This window comes from Triturus cristatus, chromosome 4_1, assembly GCF_964204655.1.
Source record: "Triturus cristatus chromosome 4_1, aTriCri1.1, whole genome shotgun sequence".
NCBI classification, from domain to species: Eukaryota; Metazoa; Chordata; class Amphibia; order Caudata; family Salamandridae; genus Triturus; species Triturus cristatus.
In genome coordinates, this window is record NC_140585.1 from 44860144 (window position 1) to 44884824 (window position 24681).

The following is a 24681-nucleotide window of genomic DNA, read 5'->3' on the forward strand; positions in this document are numbered from 1 at the left end:
AATCATAATCCGGGGCAGGAGACGCCGTATTAGTAAGGTACAAATCCAAAGCCCATTCAAAGCAACAATCCAGGCAGTGGAAAACTGGTTGCACGCAAGTAAAGTACGAAAACCGGAAGGATAATCCATAGGCTACACTCAAAGTCGCAAGAGGTAGCGTTCCATAATATTCAAGCATCCGGGTGCGAAGCTTGAGCAGCCGGGGCAAACTGTCTTGTCACACAGATTGTACAGCCATTTCTGAGTAAGCAGATGAACAGCAGCACACCGGCAGCCAAGGAGAGAAGTAAAGGTAACCCGCCGAATATGCTGGAAAAAATAGAATGAAAGAATGCCGGTATCACACCAAATATTGTTTAGAATGAGGTCACAAGGCCGGAGCTCACCACTTGATGAGCTAGGCCCGTAGTCAACGAGGCATTGAATATAGTATGAATCAAAGCGCCAAATGAAGTGGGAGATCAGTATTTAAAAGAGCACGCACCTCGGTGCGGTGTTTGCCACGTGAAGGACAAATGTTTCACGGGAAGAAGTAAGGGAGACTTCTCTCTGGGACAATAGAGCCCTTATTCTACCAGTTAGGCCTTTCTGAGCATGTGCAGTGCTCTGGCTCAGTACTGAAGGAGTTAACTGTAACAGATGACTCAAGCAGAATGCAAGGGCAGGCAGTAGTGAAGAGGGAGAAAGCACATGGCGAGCACATGGCTAACTAAAATGGCTGCCAAAAACAAAATGGCTTCAGAACCAAAGACTTACTTATGTAAAAAAGCAACAAGAAAGAAAGTCCCTACTATGAATTCTTTCTCATTTATCAAAAAAACCCGGTATTTCTAACTTTCAAAAATCAGTAGTTGTTAACGCACGTGCCTTCATGCTGTACTAATTTAAAACCTAGTTCCCACAGCTTGATCTGTAGCTTGTGGCCGGCATAGCCATGTGTTGTTTACTCAGCTGTGCTTTACAACCAGCAGCCCTCAATTTCCACGCCTTTTTCAGAAGAAACACCCTTTGCTGTATTGCAATGTTCTCAAAAAGTTTGCAAACCATTTCTCACCTCTGCTGTTCAGACAGCTTCCTTCGGTACAGACAGCTTTGAACAGCTGTTTCAAAGCTCCTTTTTTAGCGCGGGGAATGAGCACAGTGCAGTCTATTGGCATTCCAAGCCAGTTCAAATCTATTGTGTTGTAATGTAAAAAAAAAGGCGCCCTGTATTTTAGGAGCAACCAATTACTCAGACAATGTGAAAACCTTTCAATATTAATATCTCAGGATAATGCTGTAACATTTTATATTGAGTCCTAGTTATGCAAAGCACACAAATGCATTTTTTTTCTTCTTTCTATGAGGCCTATTTTTTTTCCTATTGAGTGTTAATTCTAATCTTTCTTTACCATTGTGGTGATGCAGCGCAAAAACCCAGGCAACGGGAAAACAACCCGTACTAGTATCCTCCCTGCGTTGCAGACCCAACGTCACACTAGCTCATTCACACATGCAGTCATTGGTTGGGCCCATAACACCAACACTTATACGTTTCTTTCACCAGTCTGCACCCACAGGAGGGATGAGTAGTTCAAGCGCTGAACATGTGGGGAAAACACCTTATAACCTATAGGGAGAGAAAAGTTATTTTACAAAATATACATTAACGCCCTTCACCTACAGATCCTTAATCCTAAGCATCAAGGCACTCCTCCCACTTGGTCAATGGACCAATTAGTTGGATTGGTTGATGGTGATTTAGAACCGGCTAAAACACATTTTAACCCCTTCTGTGCCTATGACGAGCTGGACTCGTCATGGAGCACAGTTGCGCTGTACCCATGACGAGTCCAGCTCGTCATGAGGCATTCCCTAGGGAATCCCTCTGGTGCGGGCACCAGAGGGATTCCCTTTAAACCAAAATGGCCTCGGGAGCTGGGGAAGAGCTTCCCCAGCCCCCCCCCTTTCACTGTAATGACGATCGGTGCACACGCCGCGCCGACGTCATTACAGTGAAAGTGAAACTGATGTGAGCCAAGAGGCTCATTTCAGGTTTCACTTTGTACGTGCTCAGGGGACTATCTCAGCCCCCTGAGCACGTAAAAAGACGGGAGAGGTATCGTTGGAAAGGGGAGAATCTCCCCTTTCCAATGGTACCCCTCCCCAGTGTATCCCTGCTTGGGGATCGCCACAGGAGGGCGATCCCCAAGCAGGGATCCACCCACTAGACACCAGCGAGGGCCTTTGCTCCCCCAAAATTATTTTGGGCACATTTAGTCTTTTTGCCCCCCCTGAGGGGCAGATGGGGGCAGTAGCCTCCAATCTGCCCCCCCGGGGGGGGGGCAAAAAGCCCACTAGACACCAGGGAATTTTTTTGACAATCAAAATAGGGGTGGGGGCTGCCCAAAACGGGCAGGCCCATGCCCCCACCCCACCCCCAAATTATCACAGTCTTTCTGCCCCCCCGGGGGGCAGATGGGGCATTGGCCCCTAATCTGCCCCTTCGGGGGCAGAAAGCCCACTATACACCAGGGATTTATTTTCAGGTTTTTTAGGGTGGGGGCTGCCCGAAACGAGCACGTCAATGCCCCCACCCACCCACCACCATTACAGCCTTTCTGCCCCCCCTGGGGGGCAGATGGGGCATTGGCCCCCAATCTGCCCCCCGGGGGGACAAAAAGACCATTAGACACCAGGGAATTGTAAAAAAAATAAAAATAGGGGTGGGGGCTGCCCAAAACGGGCTGGCCCATGCCGCCACCCCACCCCCCAATTATTACAGTCTTTCTGCCCCCCCCCCCGGGGGGCAGATGGGGCATTGGCCCCTAATCTGCCCCTCCGGGGGGGGCAGAAAGCCCACTAAACACCAGGGATTTTTTTTGCGCAATTGTTTTTAGGGTGTGGGCTGCCCGAAACGGGCACGCCAAGCCCCCACCCTCCCCCCCACAAAAATGACAGTCTTTCTGCCCCCCAGGAGGAAGATGGGAGCTGTAGCCCCCAATCTGCCCCCCCCTGGGGGTGCAGAATGCCCACTAGCAACCATGGATTTTTTGTTTTATTAGTGATGGGGTAGGGGCTCCCCAAAATGGGCATGACAATACCCCACCCCCAGAGAAATTCCAGTCTTTCTGCCCCCCCCCCGGGAGGGCAGATGGTGGCAGTGGCCCCTGATCTGCCCCCTGGGGGGGCTGAAAGCCCACTAGGCGCCAGCGAGTGCGCAGGCTTTTTTATGCGTGGGGGTGGGGGCTGCCAAAAATGGTAATACCAGTGCCCCCACCCCCACAAAAAAAAGCCACAGTCTTTCTGCCCCTTTAGGGGCATATCAGGATGAACCCCCCTTCACCGATTCCCCCCCAGGGCGGCAGAAAGGCCACTGGGCTCCGGATTTTTTTTAGCAATGTGCATACCTGTGGATTTTGGGCCCTAGCGCAGTTGGCACGTAGGCAAACCTAGCAAACCTGTACATTCTTTAAAACTAGACACCAAGGGGAATCCTGGATGGTTGACTTCACTGGCTCTTGCCAGGTTCTGTTACCCAGAATCCATTGCAAACCTAAAAATGTGTCCAAAATAACACATTTTCCTAACATTTCTGTGGTGGAAAGTTCTGGAATCTGCGTGGGTCCACAAAATTCCACCCACCCTGCGTTCCCCAAAGTCTTCAGAGAAAAATGGTACCTCACTTGCGTGGGTAGGCCTAGTGGCCGCGTCAGGCAAGGGCCCAAAACCTATTGAACAAAATTACCTATCACAAAACAACCTGGTTTTGCAAAGGGGGTCCTATGAGTTTTTGGCCCCGGGCTTGGCGGCCACCTAGGGAAACCTACCAAACCCACACATTTCTGAAAACTAGACACCCGGGGGATTCCAGGGAGGTATGGCTTGCATGGATCCCCCAACGTTTCCTTACCCAGAATGCCCTGCAAACCTCAAATTTAGCTGAAACAATCACCTTTTTCACATATTTGTGTGCGGGAAAGTTGTGGCATCACCGGGCTGACACAAATTTCCTACCACCCAGCGTTCCCCCGGGTCTCCCGATAAAAACGGTGCCTCACTCATGTGGGAGGCCCAATTACCCGCAACAGGCAAGGGCCCAAAACGTAGTGAGGCGACATGAAAATTGCCTACCTCAAAACGACCTGGTTTTGCAAGGGGGTCACCTGGGTTTTTGGCCCGATGCTCGGCGGCCACCTAGGGGAACCTACCAAACCCACACATTTCTGAAAACTAGACACCCGGGGGATTCCAGGGAGGTATGGCTTGCGTGGACCCCCCAACGTTTCCTTACCCAGAATGCCCTGCAAACCTCAAATTTAGCTGAAGAAATCCCCTTTTTAGGTCTCGGCTAGCGATGGCTGCGCTTGCGCAGTCTCGCTCGCGAGACATAATGACTTGGGTGAAGAGGGGCTTGAACCCGCCCCTCTTCTTCCCTGTTCTCCATTGGCTGGCCTAGTAAATGCTGGCCAGCCATTGGAGAAGAGGTCCCGTCACTCTAATCCTGCCCCGTCCTTTTCGGATCGGGGGGCGTGTTTTTTGCGAGAAGTCTCAGGGAGGAGACAACAGCAAAACACGCCCCCCAATCCGAAAAGGACACTCCCTTTCTCCGAGGCATTTTCTGCTGTGCCTCGGAGAAAGGCGGTGGTGTCCCGGCGTCCGGACGCATTTGTTAATTGCCAGGTCGCGATCTTCTCATTAGGTGCGTGCTTGTTGTTGTATTTTGTCAAGCTGGACATTAAGGTCTATTTATTTTTGAAACATTTTTATATGTGCGTATGTATAGCCTCACGACTGCCTCTACGTAACTAGCGCGTAGGACATATCGTCAGTGGCGTGGAGCGAAGACTGCTCCGTTGATTGGTTTATTTTGCTCGCAATTTTTGTTTTTGATTGGCCGCAAATGTTACAGCTTATCCTCAGTGGTTGCCTTCTTCAGTGCGGTACATGATTGGCTGTTAATATTTGCGGGGCGGGCGGACTCGCCCTCATACCGCCTCTTTTTTTGCAGGAGATAATGAGCGGCAACTGAACGAAAACAAACAAGGTGAGGCGCGCCTGGTAGAGGGGGGTACTTAAGCGCAGCGGCGTATCACAGGAAAATGGAGGATGCTCTAGGCCTACAGCCTGTGCTCGAGTAGTTTTGGGGGCGGTTTTCCCAGTACTTCTAGGCTAATTACGCACGCTGCAGAGACTACTGACAATGGTATCCGTGAACGAATATTGGTCATGGGGCACGAGATGCGTTTAAAAAAAAAATGTATTAGTGTACACCGTGGTCAAGCGCACGTACTTGACCGACAGGATGTTTTATTGTTCGCCCCGTTCCCTTTAACCAGCAATCACCCAGCCGCCCCTCCACTCTAAGCGTACTGCTTTTTAGCACCGCGGGGGAGCACTGATGCTAGAGTTCTACCCCGGTCTTTTTCAGCTCTCTCTCCACTTCTAGCTCTCTCTCCCTCTATTGCTTCGCTCCCACCACCTCTGTGTTACTCTCCACTGTCTGCTTCTCTCTAACCCGTACCGCAACGTGTTGCTGTCCCATCTGCCTTTTTGGTGCCCCCTCTGCTTCTCCCCATCCGTGGGCGTTGGTCTCCCGTTACCATACATGCCAACATTTTAGAAATTAAAAATGGGGGATTATGAAAAGAATATCAGGGAGTGTATTTTCCTCATTGACTTCTATTGAAGCAGAGGTTAATTTCAGGCAGAACTTGGAAGACAGCCCAAAAAAGTAATTGTTTGGCTTCGAAATTCGGGAGTCTCCCGTCTGAATCTGGTATAGTGGCATGTATGCATCACCTGTTTTACTCACCCTCAACGGATCCATGTTGCTGTCCCATCTATTCCCCCCCGTGTGTTTGCTCATTGTCTTATCCGTCTCCCCTGCGTTGTTCTACCCAGAGTGCGTTTTTTGCTCCATCCCGCTCTGTGTTGCTCCCACCCTGGCCAGCTCACTCCCCACCCCCCAAACACAATGCACTTTCGCCCTACTATTGCAACTTTTTTTACATTTACCAGTGCATCGCAGATCTGTCCACTAAAAAAACACGCTATTTTGTAATGCACGCACATGTATAATCATGCATGTCGCAATAACTTGCCTCGCCGAGCACATCAATTTTTTTAATGTATTAATAAAAATGCCGCATAGCGTCAGCTGCCAACGCTGTACAGCACTGTCAAAAATAATTGCCAAATCCAATAGGTCTGTAAGGCAAGACCTATAGGTTTTATCATTCTTGTATTTCCAGTGGGAACAAGCCAATTTGAAGGTCATTTGTTGTAATTTGGCGCGCTCCTTTGACTATGTATGGTGGCATCATAAAGCATCTGCGTACAATAACCTTAACGCCCCATGGCCTCTTGAATGCTATCCTGGAATTGCAACGAAGTACATTGTTCCTGCATTTAAAGAACGCTTATGGATCTTTAATGAGCTTTGAAAACTTTATAGATTGGACTGAACTGTTTGCTGCTGTGTTATAATTATGGATTCCTGTTACGTGTTCTCCCATCAGCCTCACTTGCGCTGTTCTGATTAGATGTCACCAGGTCCTCAACTAGGGTGAGACCTTTGTATTTTCTCGGCTGAATCTTACTGTTTGCACAAAATCCTAATAAAGACTTTCTGAAATAAAAGTAAGTCACAAGAGTAAACTGTCCCGGTAATGACTGGCCTTTGGAGGTGGTGAAATAGACCTATTTAATATATTAAAAAGAAGCAATGCAGTCATGAGAACCAGTGGCATAACGGTAAATGATGTCCCCCACACCTCCTGCAGGATGACCATAATCCAGATATCTACCAGATATACATAGGCCTCAGGCTGAATGGGGGCCCCCTCCGCCGGAATACACGCAAGAAATGAATAACGTTTGTGCGGTCTAAGGTGGTGGTTTGTAGTTTATTCGAGGTTCAGTATTGGATTTAAGACCGATGTCATGTATCATGAATGTAGATAGTTGCTTTTCCCTTGACTGATGCGCTGTACATCTTGTCAAGTATGCAGATGTTTTAACTCTCTACGAAGGTTGAAAGTGCATTTGTGTGATGGTGTTTATTTTGTGTGTTTTTGTAGGATGATTGACTGAACAAAGCTTTGCATTATCTGTGCAGAGTAAAAACAGAAACCTGTATGTAAGTCATGAGGTTGTTACAGGAGGCAGACCCCAGCCCCTCCCTGTAATGCACAGGGCTGTAAAAGAGAGAGCCACTTAAAGGGCTGTAAATGGCGTTTGTACTGAAGCCCGCCCCTCCTCTGTGTAACTGAAAGCTTTATAGGGCGCTCTGCTGGGACATCACCTCCCCTGTTTTCTTTCTGTGTTTTACTGTAGTTTATAAAGCGCTGTAAGCTGGGGGGATTAAACCTGGGTGGCGGGGTCCTTCCTGTGTTTGATTCACCAGTGCAGGAAGTGAGCTTCCCTTGTGATGCGCATCCTGGGGGGTCTGCAGCTTGGGTCCCTTTACAGTCTCCTCTGCAGCCAGGGCCTTGCCCGTCTTTCGACTGTTGCTGACAAGATGTCGGATGCCCCTGCAAGGGCCGCTCTTTAAACGGTGGCTTAGAGCTGTAGTGGATGAAATGACCTGAAAATGTAAGATGCCTACTCTCCTCGATGGCTCTGAATGCCATCATAACCCTCTACAACGAATAGCCAGGTGCCCTGCAATGAACCTTGGATTCTGTTCTCCCACTCTGGGCAAGGTGGCAATGGGTCGATTGTCCATCTTCCATGGCAGATAACAAATCCAGGTTTCTCTGGTATCTTGCCTTCCTGCCGTAGAGTACCAAACAAGCATTTACAATGCAACGGTCTCGGCATTGTTAAAGTTAGAGCTATTGGCATTGCTCATGACAATGCCGTTTCTTTAAATGTTTAAAAACAAAAACATAAACAAAAATAATGTCATGAGCAATGCCAATAGCTCTAACTTTACCAATGCCGAGACCATTGCATTGTAAATGCTTGTTCACACATGTTTGTGTGGGAAAGTTGTGGCATCACTGGGCTGACACAAATTTCCTACCACCCAGCGTTCCCCCGGGTCTCCCGATAAAAACGGTGCCTCACTCGTGTGGGAGGCCCAAGTACCCGCGACAGGCAAGGGTCCAAAACGTAGTGCGCCTCAACAGGCAAGGGTCCTGTTGCCGACAGAGCTATGGTTCAAAAACTACAGCTAGGCACTTTGCCAAAAAAGGTTCATTTTTCACTGCGAAATTGAGGTGTGTCCACGATGCGTTTTGCGCCGTTTCCTGTCGCGGGCACTAGGCCGACCCACACAAGTGAGGTACCATTTTTATCGGAAGACTTTGGGGAATGGGGGGTGGGTGGAAATTTGTGGATCCACGCAGATTCCAGAACTTTCCACCAGAGAAATGTGGAGAAAAAGTGTTTTTTTGGCAATTTTTTAGGTTTACAAGGGATTCTGGGTAACAGAACCTGGTGGGAGGCAGTCAAGTCACCCCATCCTGGATTCCCCTGGGTGTCTAATTTTCAAAAATGTATAGGTTTGCTAGGTTTCCCTAGGTGCCGGCAGAGCTAGGGTTAAAAAACTACAGCTAGGCACTTTGCTAAAAAAGGGTAATTTTGCATTGTGAAAATGTGGTGTGTTCACGTTGGGTTTTGAGCCATTTCCTGTCGTGGGCACTATGCCTACCCCTACAAGTGAGGTACCATTTTTATCTGGAGACTTAGGGTAATTCAGATTTGTAAAGGAACTGTTATTACCTATTGACTTTCGATGCATTTCTGTCTTCCAAATGAAAGACATTGTGTAAAAAATAAGTCATTCTAAAAAATGACTGATAATTCTCATGCTAGTATAAGTATTCCCAATTTCGGAAATGTGCAAATATCTACTGTTTCTAAACTCTATATTTTGTTCCCATTTCAGAAATACATAGGTGTCTTTCATACCGATTTTTCCATGTACACATTTATACAGAATAATTACTATATACCCGGTACATAATAAACAAGCATTGGCATAGCCAATAGGTCTCGCCTTTGGGACCTTATAAGTGTTTAGCCATGCAACACTTGAAGTAGTTGCACCAAGGATATTTTGCTGGATAACTTAACACTTATAAGGTCCCAAAGGCGAGACCTATTGGCTATGCCAATGCTTGTTTAACATTTAAATGTTTTTTGCTCATCATTCTTGGCGTAGAAGGGTGGATTGGAGAATTATTTTTTTGCCAAAACAGATTAACACTGCTACATAGAATGCCACACAACTTGTCATTCAATCTTTTTTTCACACTTAACATGTAGGCGATATCAAAGCTGAATAATGGTAAGGTTTTAAATGGAATGTAATGCTGATATTTAGCCTACACTTAATTACTTGGCATTTTAGCAGATAAGAGAACAGAGATGCAGAGAGATTTATCCCTTATCTCACAATTTGGTAAACTAGTAAAGAAATGAATAAAAACCACATGCTCTTGGTGTTAAAATTGACAACGTAACCATTAATTCTGATATGTTCTCTAAGGCTCAGATTTTTTTGAGACAGGAGCAGTAAATCAATTAATTATAAAATGCACCAGTAAGATTAGCAGAATTCAGGTTATGGGTTGTACTTTAACCTAATGGAGGGGCTCCTGGAATTATGCAGCAGGTGAGGACACAATTATCCAGCAAGAAAAGGCAAATTATGTAGGATAAGGCAGCTCTTTTTGTGTTGGTATTATTTTATTAATTTGCAACTTTTACTCACCGTAACACTGTATGAGAAAAGATTTCACCTCAATAGTACCTGCTTAGTAACCAAATGGAGCAATTAGCAACTGAGAAATGACCTGTTAACTTTTGCGAAGGAGCACGGTGCAACGTTTTAAGTAACTTTTGATCTGTTTGAACTAGAAACACTTTTTTTGTTAAAACCTACAAATTATGCATCATGTGATGGATTATGTGGTAGATGCAGCAAATCCACAGTTATGAGGAAAACGGTGCAGGCACAGAATCGCATAATTCTAAAGGCCCGGCCTAATTGATTCTCTCTGTCACAGGCGCTCCTTTCGCACTCTCTTTGCTAATCATTTCATAGTTTCAAAGGCGTCAGAGTGTGAATAAAGACTTTGAATGGATGGAGGGGTAGAACGTGTGTGCGCATTGCTTTAATGGTTGATATTACCTGCCTTTCGAACATTTAGTGCATAATATAACTAAGTACCGGGAAAGGGCTCCATACACTGGCGCTATGTGGCAGCCGTCGCAGAGGGGTCACCTCGGGCACTGTACGAACACTTCTGTACCTGCTCTTACACTATTGTGATATTTGTGAGAGCTCTGGAACAGGCTTCAACTACGTGGAGAAATAAATAAAATTACTTAGTAAAAGCAATACATGTGGTTACCAATACTGCTTTATTCCTGGAGCATGATTGCGGATTAGTGAAAATCCTTCCTGTTCGGAATGAGGCAGCGACTCGGAGGGCATTGTACCAGGGTCGCATTCTATTTTCAGTCCAGTAATTAAGCCATGAAATGTAGCAGAGTTTAAGTTTCCAGATGGGCGAAAAAAACATAAGGCTTATACAAAGGTTTTGACTCCTAAAAGGACGAATATAAGAATTACGTACATGTACAACATGGCATACCTTTCACAATATCCTTAAAGTCCTCCACAAACAGCACTAATATGCTAGATGATTTATGCTCCTTTTAACTGGCCTATGGCACGAACAGCGTTGGTATGATGGCCAATGTGATCATGGCAGTATTAAAGTCTGTGACACCAAGGCTGCACAGACTTCACCTTTAATGTACAGCTATAGCCCAAACATATGAAAGTGACTAAAGAAACCAACTAGAGAAAACGCTTTGCTCACTTATATACCTCTACCTGCAAATCATCCAGATTTTGCATAAAACATGCATGATCAGTTGCCTCTTTACATAAAATGCCATTCTTAAAAACACTAGAATGTTAAACGATAAAGGGCTCTCTGTACTTCTAAATCTAATCCAATTTACCGGCCCTCTATAAAAAACTAGGGCAGACGATCTTGGAATGAATATTTAATAAGTTGGTGTGGCCTCGCACATCTTGAATCTGAATTAAGAAAGGTGGTATGTTAACTGGAGAACAAACAACTGAGCAGTGGGACAGATCATGTGCATTTTTTACTGAAATGCCACCCGGTCTTCTCGACACATAGAACCCTACAGATTTTTTAAAGAGGCAGCGGCTACTTCTCGTTCCAGGACAATGTACGTTTCATGCAAGTGTCATGGATGCTAAAACCAGTTTAGAGTACACGTTTTTCCACGGAACTGCTACGTTTACTAAGGGAAAGGATATATTGCCCAGACTGCAGTGAACACGAGCTAAAAGAAAAGTGATTACAAAACACTAGCCACGTAGATAACTTGTGCTCCTGACATTTTAGCTCCTGTTTGTTTAAACGAGGGTTATTTATAAGCATGCTCTAGGAACAGTACTTCTCGACACATGGATCAACATTGTTTCAGCAGCACCACCCCCCCTTCACCAGGTGCCTAATCTGCCATATAATACGTATGAAAGTGAATCACACAGGTTACATGTCAGCTATATCTATTAACAGAAATAAGGGAACCTGTCGAAAGAATACGTGTATAACAAATGATATGTGTCTGTGACATTGAAACGCGACACGATGTTCTAGCGTTGATTTTATCTCAATAAATGTAGTTTTACAGTGGATGTGATCCGTGGCAGCTGCCATGTGCTTGCTTTCACAGGGTTTGCACGTCACACCGTGAGGAAGGATGGACAGCAAATCTGGTTTGCAGCCTGTAATATTCCAATCTTTCAAAGCGCGTTCTGGTCTTGCAGCGCTAATAAATACTATTTTACCTGTGACAATGAAACGGAAGCGAGTGACTCAGCACAACCCTTCCTCTCTGTCCGGTTGGCTCTGCTGCGAAGCAAGCAAGCCCCGGGACTAATTGAAGGGAGGGAGGAGGAGAGCAGAAAGAGTGGGGTGGGGGGTGTTGGAGACAGGAGAATGAAATCAAACCATCGTGGTGCTCCTGAAAGGGCACCGCGCCTGCCATTAAACATAAAAGAAAGAACCAGACAATCTCTGGGAGACCATATCCAGTCCTGGGCCCAGGCAGCTGTGAGGAGCAGGAAAGGCAGCACAACCCTCCCTCTCCGTCCGTCCACATGGCTCTGCTGAGTGGCAGACTGGAGCCAGCTGACTGAGAGAGTACATGAAAGTCTCCAGTTACAGGCACAGGCTACAGCGTGAACAAGAAGGGCTGGGCAAGAAGGGAGGGGGGAATGTGAGGAGCCAGAATACAAGTGAGAAAAAAAGAGGAGGAGAAGGAAGATGCAATCAGAGCATCAAAGGGCTGGGTGAGAAGGGAGGGGGGAATGCAATGAGCAGAGGAGCAGCTGTGCACGTGCATGTGATCTCATGCACTCAAGGTTTAGGCCAGCCAAAAGTGTGGGTAGCACTTTGAAATTCCCACATATAAAATGTCTCTTTCGAGCCTTTGGCTCACGAGACCTAAAAAACCATTGCAAGTTGCTGCTCAGTTTTTGGCTCTGGGTTCATCGGGTTCTTGGTGAACCTACAAGTCCTATATATCCCCACAACCAGGAAGGTCCAGCGGATGTAACAGTATATTGCTTTGAAACAGCTGTCATAATTAGAAGAAGTTACAGGTGAAAGGGTTGACACAAAAGGCGCTTTTTTTCAACAAATTTTCAATTTATCCTATATTTAACTGTTAGTTCCTATAAAGAAACCTTGATGGATCTACACAAATGACCCCTTGCTGAATTCAGACTTTTGTCTACTTCTCCAAAATGTATAGCTTTCCGGGATCCATTATTGCTTTTGTACCCATTTCTACCATTAACTGGAAGGAGGTTGAAAGCACAAAAAATAGCAAAAATAGGCTATGTCCCAGAAAAATGCCAAAACTGTGTAAAAAATGTTGGGTTTCTGACAAAAGTCTGATATCCCCTAAAAGCTGGGAAAATTGTGTTTTCAGCCCCACAAACCCTTTTTTGATAACACTTGCAGGGAAAAACCCAGATGCTTTCATTTGCTGCCCGTTTTTCCCATTTTCCCCCCAAAAAACTACATTTTGCTGTATTTTGGCTCATTTCTGTGACCCCCTCCAGGGGAATCCACAAACCCTGAGTACCCTCAGAATCCCCATGATGTTGGAAGAAAAGGACGCAAATTTGGCGTGGATACCTTATGTGGTCAAAAAGTTACAGGGGCCTCAGCGCGCACTACCCCAAATAGCCAAAAAAGGGCGTGGCACAGGAGGGGGGAAAGGCCTGGCAGCGAAGGGGTTAAGACTTCAGAATCTCTCTAAATGAAACTCACAACTCATAGTTTGTGTTAATCAATAATTGTTTATCTAAAATTTCATAATGATTTAAGTTCGCATTTGTCTCGTCAAAGTTTTAGAAAGTCTTTATATTAATATTTAGTAGACCACAGAACATCATATTTACCTAATCTGGCTATTTGGAGTCCTCTGATTCATTGGCTCTGCATAACCAAATTTGCAGTCAATCGTCTAAAATCGGCCAAATCTCAAAGTTCTTTGCTCAGCACGCTACAGTCCCAAAGATCGGCAAAGGACCAAAGACGTGCAAGCATCTATCATTGCCCATAGACTTGAAGAAAAGTTCGCAGTCATCGGATAATCGGGCAGCATCCGGACCCTCTAAAATTCAGGAAAAACGCAGCCGTTCCTCTCTATTCTACTTACGCATTTTTATAGTAAAATGAAGCAAAGATGATACAAATTAATATTTTAGCACAGTCGTGATTGGCTGGTTGAGATTGTCCGATGTCAGATTTTGGGTTTCAGTTCGAGGGGTGAGGTCATGAGGTAGTTCAGAAGTCAGCTTGTTCCGGTTTATTGTAAGGTCGATTGTTCTTTCGCCTTGGCGGATTTCCCACTGTATCCTTGTTCGGGTACATGGTGAACATAGGTCGCGATGAGGCTTCAGGAGATTTCTTGCACATGGGCAGCTCACTCCGCGCCTCGTGGGACAGTGGCCACTTCGTCGTGTAGCGTTAGCGGCCATCTTTGATTTTTTGGCCCAAATGCCAACTTAAGCGAAACAAACACAAAAGAGTAATTAATACATAGAAATAATAAATCTAATTTTAACCCCTTACTAATCCCTCTATGTGCTTGTATTTATCTAGCATATAGCGATATTCAAAGCAATTATATTCACCCTTTTGGTCCTCTTCTCGGGCAACATTACAAAACATTACAAAAGCAACATATATCTTGCAGTATTCTATTTCCTCATATACTATTGGTAATATGCGAACAGATTTTAGTTATAAAAGTTATTTAGCCATGCAAAATGCAAATCCCACGTGTAATTCAAATATTAATAATGTTGATTAGTATACATGCAAACCCGTCTTAATAATATTATAGTTAATAGATTATATAATTAGTATTTCCATGCAAAATAGAGGAGCTATACAAAATTTTGTACTACCCGCTCCATCAGTGGCAATATTTATACATGTATACTTTGTTACTGTTTCACTTTTAATGGTAGCGTGCAGCTATTTAGCATATGTTATTTAATTCATTCCTTGAATTTTAAAATGTAATTCTTTCAATGACATTTGCAGAACACAAAAGCGACAACAAACCAAATTGAGCTCATTCCAGACATTTTCAAGAAGGGGGCTATACACTCCGAACACACAACACTGCTTGTTAAGGCAAACCATTTTTACACAAAAAACATAGTCACTACACACTGAAACAAGTACTTCACAAACCACATAGACATTCAAAAAAAACAATTAACCCACAAATCTACACTTAGGACAAAAGCAAGAGACCGCCAAGAGACTGTACTCAAACCAAACCATTTGTAAATACCAATTGTAAGTCATATTTACAAATGAAAGGACTCTAAAAAAAAAAAAAAGGTACAGAGATTACACCACGACAAATAGACAGCCGAAAGACTGCCATGCTAAAAAAAAAAAACAGGCTCAAGCCTCAGATCTTTTTCAAAAGTACACCAAGTTGCCAGTTGGGCTGGCAGAACACTCATAAGCACTCCGTGTGAGAAGTTGGCCTGATATGTAGTGCTCACTATTCTAGTGATCACTGTGTATCATTCCAAACGACCCTTATTGATGATTGGTTGTAAGTCAACCTTATAGACCAGCTATCCTAGTAGCGTGGATACGAGCAGTCTTAGGCTAAACTCTAGAGGGCGTGTTAAGCCAGCTGTTTACCATCACATATACCCCTTGAACACCAAGTGAAAGGACACCACACAAGTTGTTATGAAAATAAAAGGATATTTATTTATAACAAGACTACCCTGGCTCTTTATGAGTCAGGGAGCTAAGCACACTACAAAACTCTTAGGAGAATACTTCAGTTGCACAATTTACACAAACGCCCGAGGGGCACGAGAAACCATCTACACTAACAGTGAAATGCGAATGGTTAGAGTCTGGAGGTACTGATTCCGGAGTATTCCGATCAGTGGGACTAAACGAAAAAGGAACTGGACACTTGTAGAGCGAACCTGCGATGGAGCACCGAAATGCTCGAGTTACCTAGCCCAGAGGCTGCGGCTGCGTGAAGTTCGGCAAGATGTCGGGAGTCCTCGTTGTAGTCTCAGGAGCCTGAAAGAAGAAGTTGCTGGCAGGCGACCAGTGACGATGTTCAGCAAGATCCAAGCCTGGATCGGTGATGAAGGAAACCTGAAAGCAGAGGGGACTCAGTTCTCAACCGCTAGCCAGCGATCGTGTGGGTACCAGGAGGGTACCGGCTGAAGTCACCTCGACCAGGTGAGTGGATGACGTCGGACTCGGCTGTTCCTCGGACCAGGAGGCGCGGCGGCGACCAGGATGGAGGGCGAGCTGTCCCACGAAGGTGTCTGCTGTCGATGATGCTGGGCCCAGGAATGGGGCAGCGGATCTTGGCAGTGGCAACCCAAGCGGGGGAGTCACGATGGCATCTGGAGTGGGCCAGGAGGGTCCGTGGTACTCCTCTGTTGAAGGGGAGCAAGAGCCAGTCTGGAGCAACCAGACCAGTGATGAAAATCTTGGTGCGTCGTGAAGAGGGCCACAAGCCGGTCGGCAAGTGGTCGGACAACGCGGTGAACAACAAGGAGCGGAAGGGCCCCCACGCAGATCTCGTGGATGCTGGGGAGGCAGACTTCGATGCTGGAGCTGCTCAGGGTTAGGGCTTCTCAAACCCTAGGTGCACTCACTCGAGGGTCCCTCGGTGGGCGTGCTAGATAAGCGTCGTGCAGGTTCTGAAGATAGCCGGTCCCGCAGGTCTCGTCGCACCTACGACTCTCAGCTGGGCTGATGAGGTAGGTAAAAGGTCAGAGATGGCAGGGAACTCGGGTCTCGTCGAGCTGGGCAGTCTTGATCCGTAGGAGAGACTTACAGCAAACCGCAAGCGCTTAGGTGGTGCCTGCTGGTGCAGGGTGGCTACTCCTTAGCCACAAGGGAGAGTCTTCAGAAATAGTCGAGAGTTCCTTTCGTGGAAAGTAGTTCAAGATTCAGAATTATCCGATTATCTGATTATCCAATTTGGGAAGGGGACTCGCTCCTACCTTTATTCTAAGAAAAGGGGCTGGCCCGTGACTAGGTTCTACCTATGGGTGGAGCCAGGAGGGGGGTGGTTACACCCCTATCCTTTGTCCGGCTTCGCCCCAGCTCAGGGGCTGGTGTGCCCCCGAAACTGGTTTGAGCCGGGCTATGCACAGTGAGCACCGGGGTGCCACTGGCAATCACCTTCCTTTCAGCCCTGCCTACCTGGGATACACAAACCCTGTCTGGGATGGTGCTAACACCGCCCTCGACAGGAAACCCTTTGTCCAAGCTCCCCTCGCTGGAAGGTCTCCCAGCAGCAGGAGGTCAGACTTGTGTCTGGTGGCAGCATCCATTTTGTGATGATGAGGCTTGAGTCAACTTTAACCGGGGTTCAAGGTTACTTCCATGTCGTGCCCCTCTAAAAGAGGGGAATGCTAACCCCGTCGCCAGAACTGGCGAGGGGTTCGTATTCCAATTCGTATGACACCTTACTCGACATGTGTAGGTGATGCGATGCCAAAGTTAGCAAATAACCGCGAGGATTATAATGCATTTAAAAGTAGTTGGCCCGCGTCACCATGGAACGGCTATTAGGACTTGGTTCCGCAAGCCGTCGACGGGCTCAGCTCGCGCCAGAGCACCGTCCCACATGGTTCCCTGCACTCTGCCTTCAGGATTGATAAGGCCTGCCATAGGAGTGACTGATAGGAATCCATGTGTCCATTTTAGGGTTAGGTTTAGGAATACTACACCTACAGCAACGGGTGATTACACCACGTTGCCCCAGCTGTCGTGCAGCCAGTTGTGTCAGATTTGGGCGGCCATTCCAGGGGTGGCATAATACATGCTGCAGCCCCTGGTAGGCCCTGGGTACACCAATGCCCTGGATACCTGTGGTATGCTGAGACAGGGACTGACAAGGCGGCCCAGTTCCAATTGGTGGATGCACCTAATGTACATGTGTTTAATTTCGAGAGAGAACAGCTAGGCTGTGGGTCTGATTGGCAGGCCCACAGCCGGGGAAAGTCATAAACCAATGAAGCAAAAGCAAAAAAATCTGGGTGATCATAGGATTGCAGACCCTACTCTCCTACATGACCCCCCCCCAAACTTTGGGACAATAAGCTAACCTTGACCAGGTGAGTCTTCTTGCTCTAAGTGGAAATACCTGGAGAGCCCATCTGCATTGCCATGATCAGTGCCAGGTCTATGCTCCACTGTGAAGTCCATCCCCTGTAGGGAAATGGACCACCTAAGTAGTTTGGGGTTTTCACCCTTCATTTGATTTAGCCACAAGAGGGGCTTATGGTCGGTCTGAATCTTGAAGTGAGTGCCAAACAAGTATGGCCTCAACTTCTTCAGGGCCCAAACCACAGCAAAGGCCTCCCTCTCAATGGCTGACCAATTCTTCTCTCTAGGGGTCAGCCTCCTGCTAATAAAAGCTATGGGCTGGTCATGACCATCAAAATTCAGTTGAGATAGAACAGCTCCCACACCCAGTTCCGAAGCGTCTGTTTGGACAATGAATGGTTTGGAGTAGTCTGGACTCTTTAGGATAGGTGCTGTGCACATGGCCTGCTTTAGGTCATCGAATGCCTTCTGACAGCTTGCTGTCCACTGAACTTTTTTTGGCATCTTTTTACTTGTCAGGTCGTTTAGCGGGGTCACAATGGATCCATAATTTCTGACAAATTTCCGGTAATAACCAGTCAGGCCCAAGAAAGCTCGAACCTGAGTCTGGGTGGTTGGAGGAGCCCAGTCCTGGATGGCCTGTATTTTGCTCTCCAATGGTTGAACCTGGCCTCCACCTACAAGGTGGCCCAGGTATACAACCTGTGTCTGCCCTATCTGGCACTTGGTGGCCTTGATAGTGAGGCCTGCCTTTTGCAGGGCCTCTAACACTTTCCTCAGGTGGACCAGGTGATCCTCCCAGGTGGAGCTAAAGACAGCGATATCGTCCAGATACGCCGCGCAGAAGTCGTCCAGCCCAGTGAGAACTCGATTCACCAGCCTTTGGAAGGTGGCAGGTGCATTTTTCAAACCAAAGGGCATTACCACGAACTGATAATGCCCACCCGGGGTAGAAAATGCTGTTTTGGGCTTGGCCTCCTCAGCTAACCTGATTTGCCAATACCCAGCTGTCAGGTCAAACGTACTTAAGTAGCTGGCCGAAGCCAACCGGTCGATAAGTTCGTCTGCTCTTGGTATTGGGTGGGCGTCAGTCTTAGTGACTGCATTGAGACCTCTGTAGTCCACGCAAAACCTCATCTCTTTCTTACCGCCCTGGGTGTGAGGTTTCGGCACGAGCACTACGGGACTAGCCCAGGGGCTGTCCGAGGGTTCAATGACTCCCAGCTCCAACATTTTCTGCACCTCTGTCTTGATGCAGCCTCTGACATGATCAGGTTGCCGATAGATTTTACTCTTTACGGGCAGACTGTCCCCAGTCTCGACCTCATGGGTACACCACTTGGTCTGACTGGGTGTCAGAGAGAACATATGTCGAAAGGATTGAAGAACCTGTTTACAATCCTTTTGTTGATGTCCAGAGAGGCTGCCACAAAAGACAACACCATCTACTGACCCATCGTCAGGGTTCTGAGAGAGCAGGTCCGGGAGAGGGTCACTCTCCTCCTCCTGTCCCTCGTCTGTGGCCATGAGCAAGCCCATGCCCTCCCTGTCGACATATGCCTTGAGCCTGTTTACATGGAGCACCCTGTGGGGGCTCCGGGGAGTTCCCAGGTCTACCAAGTAGGTGACCTCTCCCTTTTGCTCAATGATCGTGTGGGGCCCAGACCATTTGTCTTTGAGTGCTGCCGGGGCCACTGGCTCCAGCACCCACACCTTCTGTCCAGGCTGGTACACAGTCAGGACAGCCTTTTGGTCGTGCCAAGCTTTCTGTAATTCTTGGCTCGCCTCAAGGTTTTTAGACGCCTTTTCCATGTACTCTGCCATCCGCGAGCGGAGACCGAGCACATAGTCCACAATGTTTGATGCCGGCTTTCTGAGAGGTCTCTCCCATCCTTCCTTTACCAAACAAAGGGGTCCCCTTACAGGATGTCCGAACAGAAGCTCAAAAGGGCTGTAGCCAACCCCCTTCTGCGGGACTTCTCTGTAGGCGAACAAGAGGCAGGGTATCAGGACATCCCATCTCCGCCGAAGCTTTTCAGGTAGTCCGTGAATCATCCCTTTTAGGGTCCTGTTGAATCTCTCAACAAGCCCATTGCATTGTGGGTGATAGGGTGTGGTGAACTTGTAGTTGACACCACACTCCTTCCACATAGCAGTCAGATATCCCGACATGAAGTTTGCACCTCTGTCTGAGACGACCTCCTTAGGGAAGCCCACTCTGGAGAACACTCCAAGTAGGGCCCGTGCCACCACAGGTGCTGTAGTGGTCCTAAGTTGAATAGCTTCAGGATACCTGGTGGCGTGGTCCACCACCACCAGTATAAACTTGTGCCCTGATGCTGTCTGGGGTTCCATTGGTCCGACAATGTCGATCCCCACTCGTTCAAAGGGTACCCCCACCACCGGTAGTGGTATGAGGGGGGCCTTTGTCGTGCCACCTGACTTACCACTGGCTTGGCAAGTGACACAGGAGCGGCAAAACTCCTTCGTATCTTCGGACATGCGGGGCCAGTGAAAGTGTGGAACAATTCTGTCCCAAGTCTTATTCTGGCCTAAGTGACCTGCAAGAGGAATCTCGTGGGCCAAGGTAAGAAGGAAACCTCTCAGAGACAAGGGGATGACCAGCCTCCTGGTCGCGCCAGGTTTGGGGTCTCTTGCCTCGGAGTACAGGAGTCCATCGTCCCAGTACACTTTGTGGGTACCTGTGGCGTTCCCTGCAGCCTCAGCAGCAGCCTGCTGTCTGAGGGGTTCAAGTGAGGGGCAGTCTAACTGTGCCTTCCCCAGGTCTTCCCTGGAGGGTCCCCCTGAGCCCAGAAACTCAACCTGACCAGGTTCAAGCTCTTGCGGCTCAGTTTCCCTCAGTTCTTTAAGGTCAGCCTCCTCGGAGACTTGATCCACGACCTGGGGCAAGGGGGAAGGCGAAGCCTTACCCTTACTGCTCCTTTTCTTGGAAGGTGTCTGGTCCGTTCTTCCAGGATCCAGCACCTGTTCAGTGGGGCATCTTTTGGCCTGTGACCTGGTCACAGCAAGGACATGTGCTGGCAAGCCTAACATCTCCATGTGAGTCCTCTGCTCCACTTCTGACCATTGTGACGTTTCCAAATCATTGCCCAACAGACATTCTACGGGGAGGTCTGAACTAACCACAACCTTTTTCGGGCCACTTACCCCTCCCCAGGAGAAATCAACAACTGCCATACTGTGATTGGTAGTGACGTTGCTGGCATTGGTCACTAGGTAACTGGTACCTAGATTGATCTGTCCAGGGTCCACAAAGTTAGGTGTCACCATGGTGACACTGGCACAAGTGTCCCTGTAGGCCTGAGCCACTTTTCCATTAATCAAAGGTGTCTGTCTGTATTTGCCCAAAGTATTGAGACTGGCATCAGGGGACATATCCATATCCCCTGTACAGACAAGGACGGCCTGAGTGAGCGTGCCGACTAAGTCGTCACTCTCCTCGGTTCCCAAGGTTAACCCAACTAATGCCTTGGGAGGCGCACTACCACTGCTGACTGTACTAGGGGGTGCAGGTGCCTTAGGGGCTGCAGTGGTAGGAGTTTGCCCTCCTTTCTTGGTGCACTCACTAAACCAGTGAGTCTTACTTTTACAGTATTGGCACCACCTTTTTGACTGGCCTTCTTGAGTCTTCTTCTTCTGTGAAGCCTGACCCCCACCCTCTTTGGTTTGTTGGGGACCTGTCGAAGACTTCTGGTCATTTTGTTCATTCTTGTTACTACCCTTCTGGTCTGCTTTCTTCTGACCACCCTGGTTCTGATTCTGGTTCTGCTTGACCCTTGTTCTGACCCATCTGTCTGCCTTCTTTCCCAATTCTTGGGGAGAGGTCAGATCCGAGTCGACAAGGTGCTGATGCAACAATTGGTTCTGACAGTTGTTTAAAATCTGTTCTCGCATGATAAGATTGTACAATCCTGTGTAATCAGTAACCTTGCTACCCAGCAACCAGCCTTCCAAAGCCTTAGTGGCACAATCGACAAAGTCAGCCCAATCCTGAGACTGAATTTTCTGGGTGTCCCGGAACAGCACCCGGTACTGTTCCGTGGTTAAGCCGAACCCATCAATCAGTGTGTTCTTCAGGACTTGGTAGTTGTTAGCATCCTCAGCTCTTGTAGTGAGGAGCTTGTCCCTTCCTTTACCTTCAAAGGAAAGCCACAGTATAGCTGCCCACTGACTTGGGGGGACGCACTGGACAGTGCAGGCCCTCTCCAAGGCAGTTATCCACTTGTGGATGTCGTCCCCTTGTTTAAAGGGGGGCACTATTTTACTCAGGTGTCTAGTGTCTATACCCCTGTCTTTCTCTCTATTGAGAATGCTGCCACCAGTGGGATCTAACCCACTTAATTTCTGCTCTCGGGCCAGGGCAAGTCTTTCTTTGGCGAGGGCAAGTTCTTCCCGCTCGAGCCTCAGATTGACTTCCCTCATCTTCGCTTCATGCTCCCTTCTCTGAGGGGACGTCATTCCTCTCTGAGAAGATGCATGAGAGACATGTGTATGAACCGATCTGCCAGAGCCTCTTGAGAGAGACCTAGCTCGTCCGTTCCCAAGGTTAGGCCTGCTTGAGCGTGGGCCCGGGGCTCCCCCAGTTCCATTCTCATGCCTGCTTAAGTTGGTCCTTGTAAGCCTGCCGACTACCACTGGACCTTTGTCTGCCTCGTCTCCTGATAACTCGTCCTCGTCCTCCTCCTCTGTGTGGAGGTCGAGGTCTGGGTCACCGAGGGTTCCCTCTAAGGGAGGCATGTTCCCATCAGCACTGGGGGGACCTGTGTTAGAGGACCTCCTAGCATCGTACGCCTCTAAGAGACCTATCAGTCTTGCGATGGTAGGGTTAGAACCCTGGTTTAGCTTCCGGGAGGCACACAGTGTCTCATCTCCTTGAAGCTAAGAGTTGCATATCGTGACACGACCTGTGGAGGGTCACTGACCACTAAGGGAGTCCCTGCAGACTCTCCGTGGACCGACATGCTTTTCTAGTGAGGTGTAAGTGTTGCACCTACCTACACTATGGGTTTACCTACTGATCCCTTGCTAAGAGTTGTAGTCAGGGTGTGCTAAGCCCTGTTACACTACAATAAGCCGGTTCAGAAGAACTCGGAGTATTCTAAGTTAAATTATATGTACCTGGGTACTTATGTGATCTTTCACTGCGATATTCTTAGGATACGTGTGTGGTAAAACAACAGCAAGCTCAAATCCCAACCGCTGCTCACCAATGTGAGAAGTTGGCCTGATATGTAGTGCTCACTATTCTAGTGATCACTGTGTATCATTCCAAACGACCCTTATTGATGATTGGTTGTAAGTCAACCTTATAGACCAGCTATCCTAGTAGCGTGGATACGAGCAGTCTTAGGCTAAACTCTAGAGGGCGTGTTAAGCCAGCTGTTTACCATCACATATACCCCTTGAACACCAAGTGAAAGGACACCACACAAGTTGTTATGAAAATAAAAGGATATTTATTTATAACAAGACTACCCTGGCTCTTTATGAGTCAGGGAGCTAAGCACACTACAAAACTCTTAGGAGAATACTTCAGTTGCACAATTTACACAAACGCCCGAGGGGCACGAGAAACCATCTACACTAACAGTGAAATGCGAATGGTTAGAGTCTGGAGGTACTGATTCCGGAGTATTCCGATCAGTGGGACTAAACGAAAAAGGAACTGGACACTTGTAGAGCGAACCTGCGATGGAGCACCGAAATGCTCGAGTTACCTAGCCCAGAGGCTGCGGCTGCGTGAAGTTCGGCAAGATGTCGGGAGTCCTCGTTGTAGTCTCAGGAGCCTGAAAGAAGAAGTTGCTGGCAGGCGACCAGTGACGATGTTCAGCAAGATCCAAGCCTGGATCGGTGATGAAGGAAACCTGAAAGCAGAGGGGACTCAGTTCTCAACCGCTAGCCAGCGATCGTGTGGGTACCAGGAGGGTACCGGCTGAAGTCACCTCGACCAGGTGAGTGGATGACGTCGGACTCGGCTGTTCCTCGGACCAGGAGGCGCGGCGGCGACCAGGATGGAGGGCGAGCTGTCCCACGAAGGTGTCTGCTGTCGATGATGCTGGGCCCAGGAATGGGGCAGCGGATCTTGGCAGTGGCAACCCAAGCGGGGGAGTCACGATGGCGTCTGGAGTGGACCAGGAGGGTCCGTGGTACTCCTCTGTTGAAGGGGAGCAAGAGCCAGTCTGGAGCAACCAGACCGGTGATGAAAATCTTGGTGCGTCGTGAAGAGGGCCACAAGCCGGTTGGCAAGTGGTCGGACAACACGGTGAACAGCAAGGAGCGGAAGGGCCCCCACGCAGATCTCGTGGATGCTGGGGAGGCAGACTTCGATGCTGGAGCTGCTCAGGGTTAGGGCTTCTCAAACCCTAGGTGCACTCACTCGAGGGTCCCTCGGTGGGCGTGCTAGATAAGCGTTGTGCAGGTTCTGAAGATAGCCGGTCCCGCAGGTCTCGTCGCACCTACGACTCTCAGCTGGGCTGATGAGGTAGGTAAAAGGTCAGAGATGGCAGGGAACTCGGGTCTCGTCGAGCTGGGCAGTCTTGATCCGTAGGAGAGACTTACAGCAAACCGCAAGCGCTTAGGTGGTGCCTGCTGGTGCAGGGTGGCTACTCCTTAGCCACAAGGGAGAGTCTTCAGAAATAGTCGAGAGTTCCTTTCGTGGAAAGTAGTTCAAGATTCAGAATTATCCGATTATCTGATTATCCAATTTGGGAAGGGGACTCGCTCCTACCTTTATTCTAAGAAAAGGGGCTGGCCCGTGACTAGGTTCTACCTATGGGTGGAGCCAGGAGGGGGGTGGTTACACCCCTATCCTTTGTCCGGCTTCGCCCCGGCTCAGGGGCTGGTGTGCCCCCGAAACTGGTTTGAGCCGGGCTATGCACAGTGAGCACCGGGGTGCCACTGGCAATCACCTTCCTTTCAGCCCTGCCTACCTGGGATACACAAACCCTGTCTGGGATGGTGCTAACACCGCCCTCGACAGGAA

General features: G+C 48.1%; 1 protein-coding gene across 1 annotated transcript in view; it reads left to right on the forward strand.

Annotated features, from left to right (window-relative positions):
• Window positions 1-252: 252 nt before the first annotated feature.
• LOC146839432 (transcobalamin-1-like) overlaps window positions 253-24681 on the forward strand; it is a 247152-nt gene continuing 222723 nt past the window's right edge. The window contains exon 1 of the mRNA XM_085650798.1: window positions 253-292. Within this exon, the coding sequence (XP_085506924.1) occupies window positions 253-292 (40 nt within the window). The remainder of the gene's footprint in view (window positions 293-24681) is intronic.